General features: G+C 41.2%; 1 protein-coding gene across 2 annotated transcripts in view; it reads left to right on the forward strand.

Annotated features, from left to right (window-relative positions):
• The window catches only part of pax7a (paired box 7a), an 84,431-nt gene that overhangs the window by 15,797 nt on the left and 41,091 nt on the right, over positions 1–27,543 (forward strand). For both annotated transcript variants that reach the window (XM_017704910.2, XM_017704912.2), the window contains exon 5: positions 18,522–18,721. In XM_017704910.2, coding sequence (XP_017560399.1) covers positions 18,522–18,721 — 200 coding nt within the window. The remainder of the gene's footprint in view (positions 1–18,521; positions 18,722–27,543) is intronic.

Raw genomic sequence — 27,543 nt, forward strand, 5'->3', positions numbered from 1 at the left:
AGAGAGAGGGAGAGAGAGAGAGAGAGGGAGAGAGAGACAGAGAGAGGGAGAGAGAGAGAGAGAGAGAGGGAGAAAGAGAGTGAGAGAGAGAGAGAGAGAGAGAGTGAGAGAGAGATAGAGAGAGAGAGAGAGAGAGAGAGAGAGAGAGGGAGAGAGAGAGAGGGAAGATCAGTGTTATTTGCATTAATGTACATGTGCATAGAGTTGGAGGTGAATCCTAAAAGCATTCTGTTAAATCTACACAGTGAACATTTCTGCACTTTATTACTGCTTTCAAACAAAATTGGCCAAGATCAGACGTTCCTAGAAATCCTAGACAAGTTACTTTTTGTGGTAACAAGCAAATTAGGTGCTCAAACTAAATAAACACTTTGAATGCAAGATTCTTTCGACCAGGGTAAATTTTTGAGTTGAAGAAAATTAATTCAATTCACTGCTTTTGGAAAAAAAATCTCATATCTTTCATATAATTTGAAAGTACCTGTTGTCCTTTACATTGTGTGTAAATTTCACAAATATTGACCAAAAGAAATGGCTCAAAATGGCTTGGAAAATGGCATTGCATTCCTTTTAGTGTGGATCATGTTTTGCATATCTTATCGGTTTATATGTTAATGGGATGTTTTCATTTTTTGCCAAAAGACATGTTGCACCAACTTAATAAGATGGTAATAACCCTGATATAGAGTAGTAATAGTCATAGAATAAGAAGAAAGATTCTGTTCACTTCTCACAGTAAGGATGATTTATGAGATTTAACTTCTAATTTCTTATTTGTCTTTTTTGACTTTGTGTAGTTGCTGAAAACTCTGATGGTTTATTAAAGCCTTTGGTTCCATGTAGAACCATAAACACTCAAAGAACCATTTGAATGCATGAATGGTTATTTCCATGGTAAAATGCTTATTTTCTATGTTAAGAAGATGCCAGTTGTGTATGGTTCTTTAAAGAACCCTATTGAAATGGTTCTAAATAGCACCAAAAAGATTCTACTATTGTTCTAAGCCAAAGAACCCCTTTTCAGTACTAGGACCTTCTTACCTACCTTCACACCTAAGAGTGTGTTTTTCTAAATGAGATGTGTGAGTGCAACGAACCCTTTGGAGGTTTAAAGAACTTCAATGTGGGACTAAATTACAATAAAGTAATAATAATCTGTACATTATATCAAGGTTCTTTTAACTTTTAAAAGGTTCTTTGCCTTCACAAATATTTTATTTTTAGGGAACCAAAGGTGGTTCTTTTTGAACCTTTTGTGGCACTTTATTCTCCCACTTTGATGTTCACGTATTTTTCCAGTGTCATTTGCTGGTTGCAATATGTTTATTGCAGTAAATCTATTAATACGCTGGTTTTACTCTAATCACTTTTTATGATTCTTGAAAGAAAATATACTAAACAAGCTCAGATTCACTCTATAGCACTGAATTCAAAAGTTATCCTGGGATATCAGAAGTAAATTCTCTCCACTTAGTCACTGATGCTGGTTCTCGGCCTCCAGTGATCGGAGGGAGGGCTGTGATTTGTGACCCCTCTAACCCGCTCTTAATCGTCCTAAAGAGAGCGCCCAGTGAAGAAGTGATCTCGCTCTGGCTGTGGAGAGACCCCAACGGCTCCCCTCCCCAAACCCACCCTGATATGGCAGGTATCAACAATAGCAACACAATCGGCTCCCAGAGCCTCACCCCTATAATGCTGCAGTTAACTTCGGCTGCATGATGCGCGGAGGAATAAAGGGCAGTTAGAAAAAAGGGGGCCCAGGATGGGAGGAGGCCCCGAGCAGGGGGAGATTACGCTCGCAGACAGCTATTAGCAGGGATGAGGCTCCTCTAAACAAACAACTGAGATGAAAAACACTAGATCAATAACGCGTTACCTGACGAAGCCGGGCTGCGACGGCCGTGGCCCCCAGGTCCTTATCTTTCTTCTATATTGTTGTTTTCTTCTTTAATATTGGCGGCTGATACTCATGAACACTGATCTGTGGTGTTAAAAATAAAGGTCTCTAAGTGGTTCTTGTTTTTAAGCAAAACGTTTTAAAGGTATAGCCTTTAAATTTCCTTTTGGGAATTTTTTAAAACTTTGAAGCTACTGAAGGGAACCAAAAGTGGTTCTTCTATGACATCATTCCAAAGAACCATTTTAGCACCTTTATTAAGAGCATAAGAACATCTCATATGTTCACATGATGTTATTTTATTGTTGCTGACAGTCATAGCAGGCATATTCCAATATATCTCTGTTGTCGGAAACAAAACCTCATATCTCCAAAATGATCACTTTACAGGAGAAGGAAAAAATGTACTTCACTTTTAATGTAAGTCAATGAAACCAGAGTTTTTTCCAAGTATTTTTTTATTATTTCTTTTGGTCCATTCATCATAGAATTTACACACCATATAAAGGGCAATAGCCAATTTCAAATGACGTCAAAACCTAAAAACAGCAAAAATGGAGATACAAAGTTTTCTTCCAACAGTAGTGATATACAGTAGTGTGCACTTTTCATTTATTAAATATGCTAATTAAACAGTGAGTGGAACATTAAATGCAAGTTATTCCTTTTGCTGACTTTTAGATATGGTAATCAAATTGCATAAGGTAGATGAAAGTTTAAGAAAATTAAGTTTCTAAAACTGGAGTTCAAAAACAGATTAAACGATAAAGAGAAAATGGCGCTCCTAACAACCTCCTGCAACACCTGGCAGACCCCCCAAAACAGGTGTTTCTGTCCATCCTTCTACTGTGAAAAGATGACTCAGTGTTGTGGGTCTGAAAGAATGTGTAGCTGTTCCTGAAAAAAGCAAATAGACAAAAAAGAAGAACATTTTCACATGTCATCTGAAATGTAGAGTAAAGCTGAACCTAAATTTGTAGGGATTACTTGGATTTTGAGACGCAGGAAATCCAACTAACTTCTAAGACTGAACTTTGGAGGTGTGGACAAATATTCCTGCATAAACTGAAAGCAGGTCTGCTGGAAAGAATAGAAGCTGTGATAAAGGCAAAAAGTGGAACCTTAAATATTTTTTGCCAGTATAAAAGTAACCGAATGTTTTAAAACAGAACAGTAAAATAAAAGCCTGGAGGCGAGGCGGGGGGTGTAGGGTCAGACAGCTTAGAACATATCATTTCAGTGGATTATGGTTCAGCTATGGTCACTGACTAAAGGTACTGAGATGGGCCCTTGATGGAACCATCCCAGTGATAAGAGGGGCCTTTAGAAGGAACCCTTATTTCTCAGTGTGTTTCCTGAACCTGACAAATGAATAACCTGCATTTTGGACTGGAAATTAAATAGATGCACTTATAATAATCGGAGATCCGTTGTTGTGAATGTTGGCTTGGGCTTTCTGTCTTCAGTTGTCTGCACTTTTTTGAGTGAATGATTTTGGATCTGTGCTTTGAAAATTGAGAGAAACCTCAAGTGATACTGGGTCACAGTGCAGGTCAATATGCCTTTGGGATTAGGCTGTTTTCATTAGACCAAAGTTTTATTGTGCCACGGGATGAGGAGCTGGGAAAGCAGTTGGCATTGGGGTTGCTTGCTTTTGTCACTTTCAAGTATGTGTTTGTCATGAGAAGAGAATGTGATGTCTCCAAAGGCCATTTCCCCACCTCCCCATCTCCCTCTAGTAATGCCTGACCATGCCTCCGGACAGGACAAGGGTTCTCAGCGACTCAGATTAGATCGCAGAGGGGTTTTGACTCCAGCCTGTGTTTGCTGCTGGAGTGGAAGCAATTCTGATTTAATTGGATGTGTTAGAACTGTTTTCTTGTCACACACTCCAAACAGCTCTCAGAAAACAAATGGAAAGCAGAAGCGCCTCTCGTCAGAGGTTTTGTGTGAAGTACATCTCGTGAAGTGAGTGCTTTGATTGCTTTGTATTTTGTGTTTGGGACGATTTTGAAAGATTACATTTCGAGAGATGGATGAATTTGTGCCTGAGATCAGTGTAGATGCTTATTATGGTACTAAATAAAAATGGATATTAAACTATAAATCAACTTCTATTTACATTTGAATCAGGATTAATGAATCAGGTCATTAATGTAGGGAAAACCTTCTTGTATAAACTATTGCGAGTGAACGCATACATTTGACACAGTATAGAAAATGAATAGAATGACAATAGAAAATGTGGCCATATAAAAAAATGACAAAATATAGAAATTAGATATTTTAATTGATTTTACAGAGAGCACACTGCACACTGTAATGCACAATTACTGATTATTTTCTAAATTGTACATACTAGAAAAAAAAACCCATAAAATGTGTCCTGTGTAAAAGTTATGGCACCTTTTATGTTTTATATATTTTAGGTTTTTTAATATGTAAGCTTAGCAAAAAAAACATAAATTATGCTTTAAAATTAGCACACAAGTGCATATTTGCGTTTGTTCCCTGTAGAGAATGTTTCATTTGGAAAATCAATGAAATATGTGAATTAACCAAACTTCTGCATGTGACTGTACACACAGAATTACAACACATTGCTTGCAATTTGTCATAAACAGCATATATTTTTTTACCGGCCTCGTCATTGAAATGCTGCTGATGTCCTCTGGGATTATCCCAAAGTTTGGAATATTCTTTATCTTATACTATGAAATCACTGTGGTCAGACCAGACCCTAGTCTCTTGAAAATGTCAACTTTAGAGGGGAAGGAAAAACAAACATACTCTACTTTTAATGTAAGTCAATGGAACCAGAATTGTTTTTAAGGCATTTTGGGTTGTTTCCATTGGACCATTCATCATGGAATTTACGAATAATATCAAAGACAACAGGCATTTTCAAATAATGTCAAAAACTGAAATATAACAAAAATGGAGATATAAGGCTTTCTTCCAACAGCAGTGACATGCAATGCAAACGAGTGCATTCTTGCCACCATTTACTAAAGATTTGCTGGGCATATGTTTGCAAAGTAATCCAGGAATCCTGTGCCACATTATATACTCTAAATGCACCGCTTGTGAGGTTTTGCAACACTAAATCATTTTCAGTCCTGCTGAGCTCCATTAAGCTTCATTAGAGAGCTTTGAAGGTCAGTCCGCTCACTTTCGGCAGTCGTAGCTTTGTGTGTGTATGAGCTTTGATAGTATATAGTATATATATTTTCTCCTCCAGATTCCATTCTTGTCGTGCCAAAGAGACGTTTGTGTTGAAGAATGCTGTCTTCTGTTGCTTGACATTGAAATGCTGATATTTGCAGTAAGCATTGATTTATATGTGACTCCTGCATTTAAAACATTTCTTACATAACGTTTGCCTTTTAGAACCATCATATGTAGCAGTAGAGTCATTACACAGTTTCATATTTAAGTGGACGAACAAAATCTGCTCACCATTAGATGCTCAGGGGTCACCAAGTTTGGAAAAGCCTGTCTGTATTTATTCCTCACCAGGGACAGTTGATAGTCTTGTGAGCGACCTGAACACAGGAGTCTTCAGAGTCTCCCACACTGCAACAGTTATTAATTATTATATATTATTATAATAATTTTAAAAAGTGAGATTAAATAATGTTATATATTTCAGATTAGCTCCTTAGTGTGTAATATTTTATTTTGCCTGCATTATACTTTTTTTTGTGTGTTTATATGATTTGTGAGGACAATTTGAATCATAATTGGCCAAATTGTTCATCACTGCTGTCAGAACAAAACCTTTAACTTTACAGGAGAAGGAAAAACCTACTTTACTTTTAATGTAAATCAATGGAACCAGACTTTTTTCCAAGTAATTCCAATTTTCCAATTTTCTTTAGTCCATTCATCATGAAATTTACACACAATGTAAAGGACAATGTATTTTCAAAAATATGTCAAATTATTAAACGACAAATATAGAGTTAATGGGTTTTGTTCTGACAGCAGTGATATTTATTTGGATTTGCTTGTTTTTTTGTATATAACACGTTTTTGAAAAGAATAACCACTGATGTATAATGGAAGACACATTTTTATTTCTCTAATGCAGTCATAATAAAGCATTGACATTTCTTACAATCATCGCTCTCCAAAAATAACTAGAAAGCAAAACAAGGATCTCCATTTCTTGTGATTTTTACTTATAATGTGAGCTCAGCAGCTGTGTGATAATGTCATGATGAATGTGCTAATGGAAACACTCCAACATTGCTTTAAACAAAATCTCAGTGGATTATGACACTGAACTTGAGGAACAGATAACTTTTCATTTATTTCATTCATGTAGTTATTCGTGCATATTCAAGTCTTATTCATTCATGTAATGTTTATGTCTGCAGTGGATTGTCCCAAGTGTTTGGACCTCCTCATACCTTGTGGTTTAAGCCCCCTCACCCTTGCTGTCCTGGTAGTGGCCCCAGTGACTGGGCATAATCTGTTCCTGGTCCTCACAAAATTCATTTTCTAGCGTACTGTGATAAACAACAGATATAAAAATATTAACAATGGCAATAAGATTTAAAGAAGTGCTTTAAATTGAATTCCATCCCTATTTTTAAAAAATCTGCATGTTAATATTTTGTAGGAATATATTGTTGAGATTCATTCAGAGTGGTCTGACCTAAACTGCTGCATTGAGAAACTTGAGTGGAATCTGAATGACCATTGAATTTAAGTGTGTTTTCTCAGTTTTATAAATAATATTATAATGAATATATAAACTAGCAGTAAAGGTTATCATTGGGTACTTTGTTGTCTGCAGGGATGTCTTTGCCATGAATAGGTTCCAAAAACGATGCTTTAGGCCAAAACCTTCTCACAAACCTATCAAAACACAATGACTCAGGTATCAGGCAGCATGTTTATAACCATTTCCTGTAATAACTTTCATGGAAACTGGCTTTCAGAAGCATCAAACTCTTCAGACGTCTGGTTCCTATCACCATGGATGATTCCTCCGTGGCGAGTTCCCCCAGCACGGCGCAGTCCACTCCGTTTTGGGGAAATGTACAAGTGTTGATCTAGTTCCCCTTTAAAAGAACACGTGGATGTGAGATGGCAGTGGTGTGACAATAGTCCTGTAGAATCTTGTTCTAACTGAGTTATAACAGTGTAACTGAAATGGCGAGAGATTAAGAACGTTTAAGAGATCATCCTCTGCTCTTTGCTGGGCTTATTGGTGATATTGCACTGTGCGCATCCCTCTCTCCTATTACAGGCCCTAACAAAAGAGCCCCCTCATAATAGCTTGCGCTCATTCCTGTAAATGATTTCAAACTTCCTCCGTCACCGATTTTCGCCGCCTGCCAAAGATGTCAAAGTTTTTGACAGCTGGCATGGCCGGGCACAGTGTGGCGGATTAGCAGCGAGGCGCACTGGCAGGAAAAAAAAAGACAACAGGCATTTCTCCCTAATTTCATTACAATGGAGAAAATGCCCCCCACATAATGTGCAACACTAATTAAGTTTAGAGCCGTGCGGCCCGGCCTGAACACTGATGAATTAGAGTCATTCACACCATGCTCGGCTGCTTTAAAATCACCATTAGCGCATGCTACTTAGGGCCATAACATTGCCCATTTTATGCTTTTGATCTCCTTCACAAATGGAATCTTCATTATTTTCATTTAACATGTGGCCATTTTTTAGGGAAAGGAGGGGGGCCGCCAAGACAATAAACATGTTCCTAGAGTGTTGCGAATCAGAAATGTGTATTTTCTTTCCACCAAGTTAGGACAAAAAAAAAGAAAAAAAGAAAAAACACATTGTGGCCGGTGAGCTCAGAGACGGGGCCAAAGTCCCGTATGTTCTAACGGAAACGTGGCTCGCCTCCCATTTTTAACTAATGGGCTTATTTCTGCGTCGTCTGTCGCTTCCTCCTCAGGGGGATGCGTGCTCTCATTTCCAACTGCTTCCCCCCCTTTACATGCTGAAGGCACAACATGGAGCACTGATCTGACATCAAGCGCGGTGGCGGGTTACTGTAACCTCTAAACCCAGAGAATATTAAAGAGCTCTGAATGAGCCGCAGAGGAGCTGGAGAAATTCAGTTACCATGCCTTGCACAGGCATGGCAGCCTGGTCACGTGATGTAATAGAACTCTGCTGTAGTCAAGACTACTAGAGGTCCGAGTCGAGGCCAAGACCTAGACGCAGTGAGTGCAAGTGAAGGCCGAGACTTTGTAGTAGTAGTAGTTGAGTCTGAGACCAGATCAAGACCAGATTAAGATTTTCTTTTTCAGCATAGTAAAATACAGGGGAAAGTCATCATTCATTGTACCATTTTGGAGATTATATCTCGCTGCTGTTGGAACTAAATCTTGTATCTCCATAATAGTAACTTTACAGGAGAAGGAAAAAACCTGCTTTACTTTTAATGTAAGTCAATGGAACCAGCATTTTTTCCAAGTCATTTTTGGCTGTTTATTTTGGTCCATCCTTCATTAAATTCATACACAATATAAAGGCCAACATGCACTTTTAAATTATGTCAAAAACAGAAAATCAACAAAAATGGCAATACGAGGTTTTGTTCTGACAACAGTGAGATATATATATAAAAGCAACAATTATTATATCACACTCGTACTTACTTTTGGAAGCAAATGATAGTCACGGTTATTCTCTCTTATTCTTTTCTCAAGAACTTATTCAGAATCACCACCTAAAGCCAACAAAATCTGCACCAAACGACGTGCATCCATTTTTCTTATTAAATATAATAGTAATTATAGTAATAAAGATTCTGATCGGCTCTTAGGGGATATTTGAATTTTGGTTCCAATTGACAACAACCCAATAACATCCAGTTAAGCCATCATAGAAAGATTAATTAGGTCCTTAACTGATGGTAAACGGATTTGATTTAAACGTGGAGAAAGGACTGTTTATCCTGTTTGAAGGTTTGGTTGTTGTTCTATGATAAAAAAAAGAGTTCGGTCTTTACAACAGATAGAAGTATTACACTTTGCTGCTCTTGTGAATAATTACAATGATCAAAATGACATCTAAAAACTATCCTAAATGAAATAGATCCTAAATGAAACAGCTACATATGTTTCCTATCCCATATATGTCTGTGTGTCTGCCCTGTGATGGACTGGCGACCTGTACAAGGTGTGTCCTGCCTTAAGCCTGGCGGCTGCTGGGATAGGCTCTAGCCCCTTCTGTGACACAGAAGGATAAGCGGCTTAGATGATGATGATGATGATGATGTGTGTGTGTGTGTGTGTGTGTGTGTGTGTGTTTCCTACCTATCCCCCCACTGTAAAGAATTCCAAATCAATGCACTTTGTCATATCACATTTCTCTGAAAGGTTGGTTTATATCTCAACAACTTGTTTATGACTTATACAAAAATCACTGGAATTCCCTATTAAGGAATGAATGCAGCTCTCCTCTAAACCACTGCAATATACCAATGGGCAAACTGCAGCTCTTTGGCTTTATAAAGACCACAACATCCACCTCCATAACATAAATACCCCAACATGTTTGGCCTTTCCTTTGCACTTCATTATGAAAAAGTTTCCTGTCTTGGCCTCGTTGGAGGGGGAAACCTCCTCCAGGCGCATATCTCGTCTTTTTTTGCGCATTCCTTCTACGGCGTAAACTCTATCCTGTACATTCTTGGAGGAAAAATAAATTGGCCCATCCCGTGGCATTCACCCAAAGCCCCCAGAGTTAGCATTTGATTTCCTGCGCTGCCTCTGTACAGGGCCTCCGAGGGGGCTTCTCGAGTCTGCGCTGGCTGGTATGCCCTCCTCCCGTCCCTCAGCTCGCCTTCCTTGCTTTTGTTGCCCTTCTTAATTTCATTACTTTCGCTGTGACCTTAATTAGCAGGGACCCCACCCTAGGAAATGAAATCCTTTTTTTTCTTTAAACAAAGAATGGGGACCTGGTGTCTTTTGCTACTTCTGAGTGGCAGGTAAGGCAGAGTGACCCCCAGGAACACAGCTGGGAGTGGTGTCTGGTATTGTTGGTTTTCTAGTCCTGCAGGGTGAAGAACTGGGAAATTTTTGGGAGAAAAAAAACTCAAAGGCAAAAATTAGCCCTGGACTTACGACACATTAGCAGGTCAAACAGCAGAGTGCAAAGAAACTTAAAGTTATAGTCGTCACAGAACACACTTTTTAATCGTTAACCGTTTTCCACAGAAACAAACTTACTCTTGGCTTAACGTCTTTGGAAAAAAAAGTCAGTTGGCCTAAAATGGCAAGCTACATGCAAACTCATCGCATGCTGTGGTCATTACAGGATTACTTTGCAAATCTTTCAGTTTTCTAAAAAAAAGAAATCTCTTACCCTCGTACTCCCACCTTCTTACTTCCTTAAAAAATCTACGCTCCAAGACAAAATTTCCATTCAACTCCAGACAAATTTTCATTTAACTTCATTTAACTACATAAACTCACTGCATTCCATAGCCATTATAGAACGTTTTGAATCTTTAAAGTCCAAAGAAACCCTAAAATTTCTCCCTCTCTAAAAGGCGGTGTTGCTGGCAATGAAGGGGGGGGGTAATCCCACCCTTCAAGCCCTTCACACTTACATATTCAGGCATGCCTGTCCCCTGGCGCTTGGGCATAGGGAGTCAATATGTCAGCGTTTATCGATACCCCACCAAGCTGCGCGGGCTTGTCAGCGGCCTATTCAGGCCCTAATGGCCCCCTGAGGTGCAGCGTCTATGCGGGGCTAAAAGGAGCCGGGAGGCCCCGGGCCCGCGCTGTTGTTGGAGGTTGAGGCGTGTGCTCCCACGGCTGTGCCGCGCCTTCACATGCATGACAGCAGCCATAAAAGACCTGCGCCTCTGCCGCTTCTCTTGGCTCTCTCTCGCTCTCTTTCTCTTCTCTCTCTCTCTCTCTTCTCTTAAAACCTTTTTTCTCTACCTCACTGAAAGAAAAAAAGAGGGTCTAATTGTTTGTTGTGGGAGCCAAAGATTATAGACCCTCCCCTCTTTTAGCCCTTTTCTCTCATCTTTTTTCTTCTCCCTTCGTAGGCCTCGTCTCTTTTTTCGCTTGGTGCTCTTGTCATCTCTCAAAGGATGTGAGTTTTATCCCGATGTCGCGGGGAAGAAAAGCGCAGGAATTTTCTTGGGGAATGCTGGAAGATGAGCACGATAGCGTGCTCCACAATGAGGCTCACAAGAAGAGCTGACAGTTTGAGGCTGTTTTGAAACATGTTGCACTTGTGGCTAGCAACATTTTTTTATATGAATCCATTAAAAATGTACTGGCAAAAAGTAGATTTTTCGTAAATTTAATGGATAATTCCATCACTCTTCAAATAAAAAAAACTAATTTAAATTACAGTATATGTTCTGTAGAAATACAATCAGTTCCTCCACTTAATTTACAGAACATTCCATAATTTTACAGTTTTATCAGAGATTTTTGCCAATTTGCAGATCAACAAAAATGGTTAACATCCCAGTAATTAGTGACTTTTTTGGGCTGTAGCATCCCCACGATTCAACATGTGATATCCTGACAATAGAACAAGAAACTTTACAAGGATGCCTACTGAGAGCACCGTAACCCACTGCTAAGCTAAAAGTCACGTTTATCACAGCAAGACAAGCTGGTAAATTTAAACATGAGACACCGTCATGGTAAACAGCACAACAGTGCGTCCAACCCTAAGCTTTAGCTTAGAATAACAACTTGTAACAAAACAAAAACATTTTTTTTATGAAGAGAAATGAGCGCAAATAAAAACAATAAGAGATAAGAATTCTGGGTAACCCCAGCCTCAGTGGCACAATAAAAACAGATAGCACAAAGTAAAATCTCCATCAGTACAAATGAAAGAATAAACAGACTCTTTCCAATTCAACTAATTTCTTATTTGATTCATTTGATTTTCATCTGTGAAACTAACCAGCTGTTGTCAGTTAACATTAGCTAATGAAAGCTAGCTGGCTTTCAAACACATGGACTACTTTCATTTCTATCTTATGGGCAAAACATTAAACTATAGCGCAGGATAAGACGGTTTAAGATAGTTAGCATCACTGTAAAAGTCAGAAAAAAAGAAACAAAAACATACAACTAAGCTATAACTAAGTTAACACACACACACACACACACACACACTTTCTAAGCCACTTCTAAGGGGGGTGGGGGGGATACTGGAGCCTATCCCAGTGGTCATCGGGGGAAAGGCAGGATACACCATGGACAGTTCGCCAGTCCATCGCAGGGCAGACAGACAGACATACATAATCACACACACAATACATCTAAAATTATCATGTAGTTACAATGTAATTAACAACACATTTGACATTATCACTAAATGGGAGGGGAAAAAAGGGAAAGGGAAGATGTTCATTAACTAGGCCCTGTCGCTCATAACGAAATTCTATTTAAAGCATGTGGAGAAAATAACTAACTAAATAAATAAATAGCTCCCCAATAATCTTTTGCCATACTTGAATGCAAGGCTTGCAGCGTACACTCTGTCCGTGCTTGTCCTAGAGAAGTACAGTATAAAGTAGAGCACAGAGTCAATAAGAACTGTTAGTCGCCAAAGAAGAACAAGAGCTGCCCATTGAGACGGTGTGTATAAGCAACTGGTCAGCTCTGGGCATCAGTGAGGCTGCTGAATGGATGAATGAGCAAAGCTCAATGGGTTGGGATATAAAGTAGGCCACCACAGAGAGCCATAGTGGTGGCGCATTGAGAGCATGCCCGTCTCTACTGTAGGATTTGAGCGAGAAAAGCAACAAGGCAATGAAGCCAGTGTTCTTTCTTTCTTCTCATTGTCAGAGCACAAATTTGAGTCATAGGATACGTTCATTTAAAGCCTTTCTCTTCTTTTTATAGAAGTCTTATAGCCACGCTGTTTCATCATCTCTCCAGGCTCCGCGAGTTCTGGCACAAACACTTTAAGGACGTGGATCTCAAAAATGCAAATTACTCCCCTGTCAGTTATTTGATCTCAACCCCCCCCCCCCCTCCCCCCACCCCACCCAACACTACTCTTTTTCCGTGGGCACATCAGTATCTGAGGTTCAATCCCCCCCAAACAAACCTGAGGACAGGCAAAAAAAAAAGAAGAGGCTTGGTTTTTTAAATTCAGGCCACGAGCCAGACAGATTGCCGAGAGAGGCAGATGGATGTCAGAGATAGCAAATCAGATCGCTAAGGCAAAACTATGCCTCGATTTGGGGGCTGTTTGTATAATGACAACCCCCCTCCCCCCACCATCCCTCTCTGCACACCCCCCTGCTCCACTATGACTGACAAAAAGTGTAATTGCAACAACAACTCCTATAAAAGGCGCATACAAAATAAACATGTAAACAAAAAAAATGAAGATGGGAAGATGTGCTGTTATTTTTGTCCTATGGGTATGTGTGGGGGGAGAATGCAAGGGTGGGGGTTGTGGGGAAGGGGGGGTGCGGTTTGTTGTTGTCATTTACACTCAACTGGTGTCATCCGCTGCTCCAAGGCTGGTCCTTTTGAATGCCTGTAAAATAGCAAGTGTGAGGGCCTGATTGTAATTATGCTGGAACTAATATGCTTTTCAAAATGAGCCATTATGAGCTAATGCTGCACTGCAAAAAAGCCCTGTCTGTTTTTGTCCCTCTGTCTTGGGTAGTTTGCAAGGTACAGCTGATATCGAGGCCATTGGTTACGGTATTAAAAAAAGGCTCCATGGAATCTTGCCGTAATGTCGAGCTAATACTGATTCAAAGGCAATCATAGCAGATGAGGCTCGAGCTGCCGCTACCTCCCTCTCCCCATGTCATGGAAGCTTTTTATCATCCTTTATCCCCTGACTAATTCGGGAGGATTCCGGGTGATGGCGGAACCTGCACTTTCAGTTTTAGCTCCAACATTTTTTTTTTTTTTTAAATAATAATAATGAATACAAATAAAAACAACAACAAAAAAAATTTGGATACATGAAACTCTACAAACTGTTCAAATCAGCCTTTATTCCAACTGCTAAAACAGTTAGCTTTAGCTCCTTTGTGTTACAAAGCTGACACCCCCCCCCCCCCCCCCCCTTAACTGGTTTAGGGACAAAGTTTGCACACCCATTGCTACATCCTTTACATGACTGCCTAAGCATCTACAAGAGTCTTAGCAAGATGGCCCTTGTGGATAAACGCGACTGTGGAGATAACCCACACTTCTGGTTGGGTCTTTTTATGGACCGTCCAGCTGCGAGGTGGAGTTGATCAAGGCTGTATTACCTCACACTTTACTCAGGGCCTCAGCTGAAAAGGCCCCGAGAGAGATGGGGTAAGAGTGAAGGAGGGAAAAAGAAGAAAAGACGCATAAAAAAGACAATAAGGAGGGGTGGAGGAGGAGTTTTAGAGGCGTGATGGATATCCCATCTGTCTGAAGTCAGAAAAGAACGTATGCAGGGGCCTGAACATGAGCTCTGCTAGGACAGTGGAGTAGCTCAGCAGACTTAATGTTTTTTTTAGCTAACATGTGGAGAAGCTTTCAACGGCCGAGATAATCTTCGGTTAATGTTTCTGGAAGTACATTATGTGTGTCATTATGAGCAAAGGATCCAAAGCACTTTGTATTAAAAGAGCAATGATTTTATGTAATTCAGTGAATGTTCCTAGCCAGCTGCTAGTGCATTGATGCTAATGTGCTAGTCTCAGCGCTTGGGTGCGTAGACTACAGGTTATGAATAGCCTGTTTGTCTGAATTCCTTAAGGTTTGTGGCTGTTGAGGCTAAAATCTCATTGAGGATATAAAAAGCAAAGAAAATAAAATGTCACAGTCTGGCTTTTTATCCCTGTCTTTCCACTGTAGACAACTATACTACCGTAAATAAAGCATTCACGTTTTATGTACAATAAAAATCGCTACACTGGTGATGATTCCAAGAAATCCACCGCCAGGTACAATCATTTCCTGGTTCTTGGTAGAATTTCCATGAAGTAAAGAACCTATCGTGAGGTATAGAACAGACTTTTTTTCTTAAAATTGTACATTTGGTCTTGTAAGCAACATTTCCTCATAGTGTTGCTCTAATCAAAACAGATTCATTTTAAATGATTCATGCATCATTAGCACTCTAAGAGATCCCACCGGGGAACCGAGGGCCTGCCCTTAATTAATGAGACTGCTCAATTCAACAAAACAGTTCTTTGCTTTTGGCGCTAGTTTATCTATCTCCATGTTTTATTAGTCCATGAGGGTTTGCTTTGAATGGGGCGTGATCGAGAACTCTGACAGAACATCTGTTTTGCACCTGATTCATCCCAAATTCAATTTTGCCTAATGTCAATATTTAGTTAAATATCACATTGGGCCCCTGAGGAAAACATCCTGGCTATAGCACCGACTGAGTGGAACATAATTAGGCTTTAATTGCTTGATAAGTGAGCAGGCATCGGCTTGAGCACTTTATCAATATCCCCAGAACCTTCAAATGGAATTACAGCGAAGTCATTATGTGGAGGATTAATCAGGATGTACCTTATTGTCTTAAAACAGTGAACCGTGTTTGTGAATTGACCTCATCATCCGCAGGGATTTCGTTTCAATGAAGGTGACAATTAATCACCATTTTCTTGTCTGTACACAAGCAAGGAGACTCAAAGATTCAGGGCTTGAGACAGTTTAGATTTCAGACAGTTTAGAAGTGAACCCCAGACAAGTCGAGATCCCTAAATGTATTATCGTATCATTGGGTCTACCTGGGCTCTGTATTTATAATCTCTCCTTTGCCTTTGTGTGACCCACCCACATGTCTAGAAGTCGCAGTCTGAGGTATCTAGCTCCAGATTAAAGCTCCGGCCCCAGCTATCCACAAATGGTGGCAGCTATGTCACCCCAGGCTCCCCTCACAACCTAGCTGGGAACATAGGCTTTAGCCATATTACTTGTGTGCCATAATCCATTCTAAACTATCAGGGGGATCCTGGCCCCATGATAAAAACCCAGCATCCCAATCAGAGGATCTCGCTGGGATAGAGATGGGGCCCATATCATGCCCCTCTCTCTCTGCTCTATCAGCGCTAGCGTCTGTTTCATTACCATAATCCTTTGCTCATTGTCAGGGGGCCCTGTTGACCTTCAGTCCTGTCCAAACTTCTCAGAGCTGCTGATATCAAGGTTTGTGACACCGTCCGAGGAGACTGTACTAAGTCCTTCGCCAAGGTCCAGAAAATGGTTCTAGATGTAAAGGACAAGAATGAAGTAAAGTAAGTAGGAGAAGCACAACAGACTTGAAGGTGCTAACCTTGGAAATTAACCACAAGCAAGGTCCTGGTCTAGGAAAATGCAAATTGAGATACATAAACTATCCGAGCCGATGGAATCCGGCTTCATGCAGAATCATGTGGCGTCCAAAAAAAAGGGAACCAAAAAAAAAAAAGAGAGAGAAAACACACAGCAGCACATGCTCCCTTCCCCCTCAGGAGGCTGAGGTGACTTTGGAAAGTGATCTACAGACCACTGTGCCAGTCTCAAGTGTTGTCATGGTGCATTAGTGGCAAATCACTGTGCCGCATCCTCATGAAAACCAACAAAGGGATATTCCCGGATATGTACATATTCAACTTTGTATGTTCAAGGGTATTTTTACTGGAGTGCGGCCTGGCTGCTGGAAAAATCAATCTTTATTAAAAGATGGGAAGACGAAAGAATTGATTTAATGAATGCGGACTCATGTCCTGCGGCCGCATGTAATCCGTTGAGAATCATTGAGCCGGAGCTCGAGGGAGACAAAAAAAGACGTTCGGCGAAGACTCCTCGAGTGGCCTGTAATGATAGTCTCCATATAATCCCCTAATTCCTTGTTTAATTAAACTCCAGAGCCGGCCTTGAGGCCGAGCCAGTTTGGTTGTTCTTTTTTTTATTAACACAGTTGTTTTTTGTGTTTTTCCTTTCATGGATTCCTATTGTGAATTTTGGTTCATGCTCAAAACATACTTACACATGCATAGGCTGACAGACAGACATGCACAAACACACAAAAACCCACATAGACCCTCGTCACCTCCTTTGTTGGCACCGCGGCTGTGGCAGTAGTGGTCCTGGCAGAAGGGGCGGGGGGGGGTTGTGAGCTGATCTGTTCCATGCTTTGGCTAGATGGAGCTGAGAGAACGGGGGAAATGCTGCGCTGAAGTGGTCCAGCCAGGCAGCAGTGGGCACATGCTGTCTCTAAAGGAGATTTGCCTTCTCCATGGCAGCTGTGGCATTGCGGGGGAAGGTGCTCAGAGCCCCTCCGTCTCCATCTCCGTCTCTCTCTTTCTCTCTCTTTCTCTCTTCTCTCCCTCCTTCTTTCTTTCTTCCCTCGTCTTTTCTATCCGTTCCCGTGGATGATGCAAGACCGCAGGGCCTGGAGCAACGCTTCCGTGTTCCACCACTTGTCAACACTCCACCGTTTACAGCGAGCAAATGCGCGAGTGTGATTTTTGTGACAGGGCCTTTCAAAAGCCTTGCTGCCTCCGTGAATAGATACACAGAGGTGGCTCGGGAATACAGTATGATGCAATTTTAGACGCAATTATCATGGTAATGTGTTGCAGTAGTATAACTAAGCGCACTCCGTATCTCTGCTCACAAATGCTCCTCTTGGCCTGAACCGTAATGGAGCTTGGCTTTGTAGAGCCCAAATACATCCCAGGCTGAAACGCAAAACCGCCAACTGCAATCTGTACTTGTGTTTGACAGTGTGTCTAGGGGAGGAAGGGAAAAAAAGGTAATGTACAATTTTGTTGTAACATGTTCTGAACCCTAGCTCTGAACACAAAGACTGGGGAATTCAATGGCCCAGAAGTAATACAGTATCATACGTACTTATTTCAAGCACTTGCCTCTTAGCGGCTAGCCTCAGGCCGGTGTACAGAGAATAAGGGGGATGCAGAATGGCAAGGTGTCCTGTGTAGATTACCCTAACCCTCCCAGCGATCGTCCCCAGGCCTCCAGAGCTCAGTGGCAGGATTATGCTTCTGAAGACTCCACTCATGTGAATAAGAGCCATACGAACTGTAGCCTGGGCTCTATGTGAAGATAACAGAACATTAATACTGCTGTGACTGCACTCCCTGAGTCTTTCACAATTTTGGATTTTTTTTTTACCCAAAATTCTTTGCTTCTTAGTGTTTGCTGTGTATTTTGCTTTCAGACACCATATTGTGCTATATTTTGCATAAACTATTGTAAAGTTAGTCTAAATCAGGTGAACCCTAAAACTATAGGCTTATTATTTAGTGGTTAACATATTATTATGCAGTAACTACTATAAAACTACTATTAAATCATTTGTTATTACTCTGAAACTAATACGCAAGTGATGTATACTTGAGAGGGAAACAAAATGTAGTCCTACCCACAGGCTTTGGCATTTTTAATGACTGAGAAATATTGGAAACTTAGAAAAATGTGAGATGGGATATGAGTTATTATGATGTTGTTTGCAAAAGATGGTTTTGCCCACTGGCAGTTGATGTAGCAACAGTTTGTACCCCACGATTCTCTTTTGTAAAAATCCTACAATGTGTTATACAACACAGTGATAGCAAGTAGTGTGTCAGACCTTAAAAATACAAGGAAAATTGTATCTTTCTTTGGAATTTCTAACCATTCTGTTTAAATGTCAGGTAACCGTACGGACGAGGGTTCGGACGTCGAGTCGGAGCCGGACCTGCCGCTGAAGAGAAAACAGAGGCGCAGCCGCACAACCTTCACCGCCGAGCAGTTGGAGGAGCTGGAGAAAGCCTTCGAAAGAACGCACTACCCAGACATCTACACCCGTGAGGAGCTGGCCCAGAGAACCAAACTCACCGAGGCCCGTGTACAGGTTAGACACGCACACGCAGCCGTGTATACATTCAAGTAGGCTCATCAACAGGCCAGAAGAGAACAACAGCTGTGGCGCTCAGGATAAATGGCCTGGGGCCACAGTTCAGAAGAAGACATTTTTTCCATACACTCCTGAAGAAAAGCCTGTGATGAGTGAGTAAGTCTCCCCAAGAACATGCTCTCTAGCCAGGGTGATGCAGCTGTGAGGTGTAATCATTCTTAGTCTGGTTGTTATTCATAGAGTTCCGTACTAGCAGAGTCTCTCTAACAGATCCAGTAGAAAATCTCTCAGGTGTGCAGGGTTGCTTTGAAACTATTGAAGCTTTTTAACCTAATCAATAGATCTCCTCAAGAATGGCTTTACAGGGAAACTTTCATGAAAGTGCAGGTACAAAGTGTCTCAACTTTGCGAAATAGCCAATCAAAACGCCAATAATGTGTCATGTGATCACATCACAAATGAGATACTTCCAAACAATTTATTTTACTGGATAAATGGACTAAGAAATAGAACAGGAGATGGTTTATTGGGAGGTTGAAAAGGAGAATCATTTGCATAATTAAAGGGTTCTTTGCACTGTAAAATGGTTCTATATAGAACCAGATTGATGGAGAATGTGCTCTATATGAAAAGGGTTTTTTAAAAGGGTTCTATCTAGCACCATAAAAGGTTCTTCTATTGTTATGATCTCAAGCTTATAATAGTGGAAGAACCCTTTAGGCACTACACCCCTTTCAAAAGTGTTCCATGTAGAACCAAATATGAAAAAAGATGAATGGCAATGAAAATAGGAAAAATATACAATGATGATAAAAAGGTTGCATATGTGTAAACTACACAGATGACATTGTATAGCAATAGATATAGTGTATCAAAAAACACAAACTGTTAATTTGCCCATTCCACTGGTAATGGAAAGTGTTGCATGCAACTTTAATTGCTCGATCAAGTTGCACATGAATTATGTTGCAGGCAACTCATAGGCAACTAGTTGCATAAAAGCTTTACTGTGTAAAGCCAGCCTTCAATCTCAGTTCAACACCTTATCAAGTTAATGAGTGAGACAATGGATGTAAACCGTGACGATCTCTAATATTCATGACGAGGCAGATAGACTCATGGTCACATTTTCAGATGAACAATTACGCTAAAAGTTTCATTACCAGTGTTGTATATTTTACTATGAGATTGACCTTGCTTATGCAATGTTATGTGATTTATTGAAACTACAAGGGAAATTTTGCCCTCTGGGAGCAGCACAGCAATGCCAGTAGAGCAGCACTGTCTGGGGGCAGTGGGGGCTTAGGTTTCTTGTCTAAAGACACAACAAGGTACCCAGTCGGTGGGATGTGAACCCAGGACTTCTGGATCATTTCTCTAATGCTTTATCATTATCAAGAGTGGAACAAAAGGTCTCATTATCAAAATCCATCACAACTTAATGGATTGCACTTTATAGTGTACTGACAATGGCACTTTGCACTTCTTGCCTCATGAGTAAACTCTGAGCGATAACTTTAAACAACTCAGCGAATAAATCAAACAAGTAACTTCAGCCGTTTGTTCTTGCATCTGTAATTCACTATGCCTCCAGTGGACTATAATGTGTTTTCATACACATGTTTATTTCCCTTGAATAGTTTTTCATCGGCTTCCAACTGCGCTTGAATCAAAGCAGTCAATTTGTTCTTGACATAATCGTGGAAGGGTGACATCTGCCAAGCGCATTTGCATAAACGCATAAATGTTTTCAGATATATTACCATGCACGAGATCTTTTTCATCTGCTTTTCTACTTTGCTCTCATGCCTTGTGTTTATCGTCTTTGTCCGTTATATATTTATCCATGCTGTTTTGACCTCTGGTGCCGCTGGGAATTCTTTGCTCTATGTCAGTCCAGGCAGCATCCAAGCCTGCAAGATGCTTTTTGACAGCTTTTGCATGCTATAGTTTTATGTAACACCAAAAAGCAAATACAGTAGAGTTATAGCAGCAGCTGTTCTCTTAGAGCGGGTGGGGTTGGTGGTGGAGGTGGGGGGTTGGGGGGGGGTCAAACAGACAGAGAGAAAGGGAGACAAAATGCATTCCTGATGGGTTTCTCATCTCTCTCGTTGGCCTGGGATCTCTTCCTAGCACTTAAAAGCCGACCGCCTCTTGTAAACCCCTCTAGATATCAGTGATCTCCCTTACCCTCTGGGGACTCTGTGCCCCCACAATAACATTAATCAATCAAGAGCTTGTAAAAAAAATAAAAAAGAGGGTGGTCCAGGGCGCCTTGCTCCCAGCCTTCCCTCTCTTTCCTTGCCCTTCATGGATCCCAATTCCTTGCACTCACAATCCCTATCAAAACAGATGCACCAGCACAGTAACCGATTCCACATATGTCTCTCTCTGTCTCCCAGTCCTCAAGGAAGAAGACATATGTGTCTAAATGGTTGTTTCCCCACTTGAGGGAGGATGCTGAGAGATTTATTTGATGGTTGTTTTACACAGTATTTCACACTTTAAGTTGTCTACCTAGACAAATTTGAATTCTGGGACACAGGTACGTCATCTGCTGCTGAGGAACTGAGGACCTGTACATTGATGCAATACCCAACACTGTGTATACAGAAGGTCAAACAGACAAATTTGTCCCAAGATTATGAATTATCGTAGAATATGGAAAGGAAGAAGAACATATTTCCCTGTTTACCTCCACCTTGATGACAGGAATTTTGTTCTCGTTTCCTGACTTATTTTGCACATGCTATTAGCAACAGTAGCATGTACAGGTGTGCTTTCCCCCAGGCACACTGTCACAGCTGTGGTAAATAGTCAGTGGAAAGCCATATGGCCTTGCAACGTAGCCCTGCCCTGTTCCCTCTTGTTTAATAATGACTATCAAGCCACATTTGTAGGTCAATCAAACATTTCAGGTCCAGCACGAATACCTTGAATGGGAGGTGGGTTAAGTTTTGTGCATTTATGGCAGCTGATGCAAACAAGAGAAGACAGAACATGAAGAAAAGATTGGACAAGGCAAAGAACTAAAAGGACACTTCTCTCCCCTCCCTGTCTTGGCGGATAATGGAGCTAAAGGATGTCATGTGAAAAGCTGAGGCATTCGAGTCATGGATATAATTTGTTAATGCAATTTTCCTCATAATCTAATTCTGGAACACTTTGAAAATCTCCAAAGGTCAACTCAAACTTAATTTTCTTAAAAGGTCACTCTAAGAAAGTGACTCTGGTTAACCAAAGTAAATAATAGCCATAGGTCTTCAATGTTGTTCGGCTGAAGGCCTGAGGAAGGGGGAGGGTCCAGCTGGGGAATATAGAGTGTATTGTGGAAGTCCCCCTTTTTTCCTTGCTCATGTCATGTGTGGTTTTGTCACTGGGTCTGTTTCACTCCATCTGCGCCGTCATAAACATTGCCTGCTGGAATTGTCGGAAAGACACATTGACTTCATTCATACCATCACAGTGCATTAGAACAACTTCAAAATGGACAAGTGCGGAAGTTCACTTATCCAAAAGAGACAGGGTTACACAAGGAATCCCAGAAATTACCCAAAGCATGTGTAAGACTCCTTTATTTCCAGATGCATTGGCAGGTCTCTCAACAGTGATTGTAACATCCTAGGACATGCCTTTGCAGGGCAACAAGGAAGCTGGGACTGTTTTAGCAAGACTGCACAGAACATCTCATCTGGCTGGGCCAGTCTGAGATGTTTTTCTGCTAGTAGGCTCTCCCAGGCTAGGCTTTGGACAGACCTTTGGCCGGGCTGACGACCTGCTCCTCCACAGCTGTGCAGACCCATCCAACAGATGTCAATTTACTGGGACTGGAGTAGAGGGCAGTGGGGTGAGTGAGAGGCCAGGAGAGGGGCCTCTCAACCACTGGATCATCTGCTGCAGGCTCAGAGCACATCAGGGCAGTGTTTCCTCTGCACCCCCTTGGCCATCACAAGGGCAAGCGACTGCAGGATAGTGTCACTTCAAGCATGTGAACTGGCTGAACTGAACTGACTGTTCTTCAGTGGCTTAGCCATTAGGTAGAAATGCCACAAGTTTAAGACAATGTATTTTGCAAGCATAGATATTTTGGAAGCTTCAGTAGTGAGTAATCCCTAATAATACTCTCAAATATCAATGATATTTAATAGATCTCATCTTGGATGTGCAGTTCTAGGGAAAAAAAACTGTAATTTGTATAGAACAGACAATTTCAAACACAAGCCTTGTATCCAGTTTCTGATCTTGGATTTTGTAATCATTGATAGTAAACCCAGCATTGGCCACCAAACATCATACCTTCCAGTGACCACACAGTCCAGGACCAGAAAATAGATCCCAGGTCTGGATTTGAAGATCTCTGGTAAAGAACCTTTACCATTATTACATGGAGGCTCATTAAAAAGGTTCTTCATACTTGCTCATCTCAGTAATTTCACTGAAATGTTCTCAAGCTTCTTAAGTCGATAAATTGACCTCTGATTGATATAAATTACTGTATAACAGCACCATAGCCACACAGTGCCTCCATGGAGAAACAATAAGAATTGCCTGCTCTGATAACCCTATAGCCCCTTGCTGACTGTGGAGCAACATCTCTGGTGTCAGATCCCCAGCTAGTGTCTTTTCATGAGGCTCCTCTTTACATCTATCTTAATCAGGGCTCTGCCACCTCCCTACCAGCAGCTTTCCCAGTGCAGTTTTATCGCCCTGGCTGACAAATCATGGGATCAGATCCATATTAGTTGCAGGCTGCCGTGACGGTGAACTGGGAGACCGGGGCACTGTTATGGAATCGTAGTGCCCAGCTTGGCCTCTCTCCCTCACAGTACTTCTGTGGACCGAGTCACTTCCCAGACTGTCAGAGCAGAGACTGCACTTGTTGCCTTTCCTTTGAAATGTTAGCTGGGTTAAACATAAAATCCTGGGGTGTTTTGAAGGAAGGAAGACTACAGAGGAGGAGCAGCAGGGAGCAGGAGATGAAGAGCCTGCCGACTGCTGTAAATCAGTTCTTTTTTTCCCCCCATTGAAAGTGAATTACATTCTCGTCTTATTTGGGCTGAAGTATTTAAGAGGCTGTGGCCGACTCCACATCAGTTAGCACTCATCAGAGAGCCATGGAACTGCTCGTTCTCTCCTGGTGCCACATAGATCCTCTTTCAGCACAAATGAGCATTTTGCATGAAGCTGTTATAGTTAGTGGAATCTAATAAGGTATAAGCATTGCCTTTTATGAACCGTAGAAATCAATTTGGCAAGAAGTTAGTCTCCTTTTTATCAGGGACTTGTGCTAGCATCTCTATGCTAGTAGCTAGCAACAGCGAAGAGAATGTTATCTTTTTCTTAGCCCATTTCTTCATCTGTAAACTTTACACTGTCAGGAAAATTTAGCATGACAGTAAGTATTAGCCTAATGCGCCATAGCTGAACATTGAAATATGCCAAGAATTTTTTGAAGGACAGCTTGTCATACACAGGCTGACACTAATGATTTAGAATTTCCAACAGTTGACTAGTTCAGTCCTTCAGACGTATGCAGTGAACGCAGCAACAATTTAAAAAGCCATGTTGAGTCTGATGTAGGATTACGCTGAACTAAGAACAGGGGAGCGGCATAACAGAAATCCCACCCAGCCCAACAGGCAAGCCCCTTTCCTGGGAGCCTAGGCTTATGCGCCATAAAAGAATAAATAGGATTTATGTAGATTGCAGAAGAGCAAAATTGTTGCAATGCATCCGTGTGAATGTTCGAACAGTTTCTTATTATTAGAATTTAAATGACTTTCTTTCAGTTGCTCTGTATTCTTTGATACTTATCAGGCTAATCCTACTCTCCTCTCTGCGATCCACACTCCCAGCTACATTAATTAGCATAGTGCAAGTCTGGCAGGCAGAGACAGAGAGAGAGAGAGAGAGAGAGAGAGAGAAAACACATAGAGGAGGTCTCTATTATTACTGTTTGATTCAGTCCATGCACAGTTCTGGTTTAAATGATGGGTTAAATTGTATGTATGGTCAATAAAAATGGATGTTTTTATGTTTAATTCTAGGCTTCTTCATTCAGTCTAAATGCCTCGGTAAGAGGGCTATCACTGCAACCAGGATCCAATTCAAGACCCTCCTCAATTTGTAGAGGCCTGTTTACAGTGAAAGAGAGTGAATGGAGTGAATAGAGAGTGAGTGGAGTCGCCAGTCTAGACTGCCACTGTTCCCACAAACACGGGACGGTAAACAGCCTGAAAGAAGGAGAATAGAAAAGCTGTGCGTGTGTATGTGCAATATTATCCCATTTATCCATGACAGGTGTGTGCCGTGAACACAAATCTCCATAGACGGCTGCACTGGACAGAAGGGAACAGGTTCGGATCCCTGTCTTTGGGCTGGTGCATTGATAGACTAGCAATGACTCACGCCAACACACTGGCACATAAATTTACACCTACATGTACATAGATACAAAGAGATATTCATAATAACAACATCAACAATGAAGCCACCTCCATCCAAAGGCATCTTTGTCAGTCCCATTTGCTCAAATTGCAGTGACTCTTCTGCTGTGGCTACCTAAAGCTTTATTTTCCTTTAGCATTGTATTGGTACATGGTGTCTCTAGATACAGTTAGGCTGCAAAAATTAGCTGACAAAGTCAAAAAGTAGGTGATACCACAAATTGTTGTATTTAACAACTAAAGCGTGTTGTCATGCTGTATGATGCTTATATGATACATTCTGACAGATTGCAATACACTACAGAAGATGAAGGGGGCAATATGCCTTTTGTTTCAATTCACTGTAAAATCTCTTGTTGCACAGACGGAAATTTAGTTTGGCAAAAAATCACGTTCACACAATTTCCCACTTATCCTAGATGTAGTTTATTAGTCAAGATAATTGACTTTAGTTCACAATAGGTCACAATATAGGTCATGTATGTCCACATAGATTTGTCCACATGATTAATGCTCCAGGCCTGGTGGGCTAAAATACTGCAGACTTCAGCTCGCTACCTCATTAAACACACCTGATTGAGCCCATCAGCTAATTAGCAAGGCCTTTGTGAACTCTTTGGATGAGAGTAAACCTTAATCTCCGCAGCACTTTGAATTGGGATATCCCCAGCTGGACAGGTCTTGACAAGTCTGACTTTAATTATTGTCTCAATGTGATTTAAGTGTTTTGAGAGAAGCTTCAGTGATGTGTTCTTAAGAAAATGATTTTGGCTGTTCAGGTGACAATTGAGTTGTAATCTTTGTTAGCACATTGGCCTTGCAGCAAAACGTGGACTCCAAACATGTCTTGGCTGATCAACTACATCTTGAATAAGTTGGAAATGGTATAAATTGGATTTTTTGCTGGAGAATTATTTTGATCCACCCTTTTCCAAGTACCACATCAAAGCGGTGTTGGGCTATCTATATATGCCACAGCTCACCATGTTGATGCTGTGCTAAGACTCAATTTTCTTGTTTTAGAAATATGTGGGAAGCATGTTAACATCTTGAAGACATCCACAATTACCTGTCCCGCAAAAATACCAAACATATTTGCACCCATCGTCTTAACAAGTGCTAGTGGACCTTTAACCAGTTGTGGCTCCTCTATATTATACTCTTGCATCTGTGTTGTAGGCTTTGTTTGCCTCTCAGACTCTATTTCCTCCTCCAGAAAGCAGCAGAGCTATAGTCTCAGTAGACAAGAACTGTTGAGGGAGGCTAGGGACAGCACTGAAGCCCTTGCACACACACACGGCCTCCGCAGGGGGAGGGATGAGGCACGTCTCTGTGGAGGAATTAGACTGGATTGTGGAGTGCGGGAATCTGGGACTGTCCAAGGTGACTTTGTGATCGGGTTCCAGAGCGGAGCCCCAAATCCAGCTCACAGGCAACGGCTGGTGTGGCCTAAACCCAAGCAGCATCCTTACACACACACAAACACAGAGAGAGGCATTGGTAATGCACTCATCTCTTGCTCTACCACCTCCATGCACACTAAACAGAACAGTTTTTAGATGGGTACATAGGCCTCAATGTTTAGCAGCTTTAACTCGATAGAGCAGCACACTGCTGGCATTCCAGTTAACTTGTGTTCCTTGGTGACGCCGCTTTCAATTCAAAGGGCTCATGGCAAATTCACTTAGACAGATCAGCTTCACAGGCTCCTCTTATGATTAAGGCAGACGGCTGTCCGCATGGCCAGGGCACAAGATCTAGAGCCATTGTCTCAGCTTGCGGGCTGCAAGGATGAAGAGTCTCCACTGTGAGAGTGAGAAGAGGATTTCAAATCTCTTTATAGAATTACGGGTGAGGATCGCAATGCAGCCTCGTGTAGCACAGTGTGGTCTTAAGGCTCATTTCCACCCATGGTTCTGGAACCTTTTGAAGAGCAAAATAGTTCTGGAATTATCCTAAAAGAATTCTTGTTTTGCATTGCTGCTGCACTAGGAACTGTGACTGTTACGTAAAATAACAGACGTGATGGTGAGCAAACATGGAGGAAACTGAGACTTATGTTGTTGCTTTGCTTTGCTTTTCAGTTTATTTTCAAAGCTGAGGAATGATTTCATGCCTGTGTGTTTTAATTGCTGGCTCTTCTTACTTACTCTGCTGGTTAATTCATTCTATTCAACCTATTCATTTGTAGTTTTTTAAAAACTTTCTAAGTAACATTCTTTATTGCAAGGCCTACCCCAAAAGGTCCTGGTTAGTCTGGCAGGCCAGATAAAATCTCATGATAAGAGAATCTGGGGACAACCATGAAACATTTTGGGCTAAATGTAGATAGAAAGGTAGATTTATTGAGGTGGGAGGGGATGTTAGCCAATG

The sequence above is a fragment of the Pygocentrus nattereri genome, chromosome 21, assembly GCF_015220715.1.
Source record: "Pygocentrus nattereri isolate fPygNat1 chromosome 21, fPygNat1.pri, whole genome shotgun sequence".
NCBI classification, from domain to species: domain Eukaryota; kingdom Metazoa; phylum Chordata; class Actinopteri; order Characiformes; family Serrasalmidae; genus Pygocentrus; species Pygocentrus nattereri.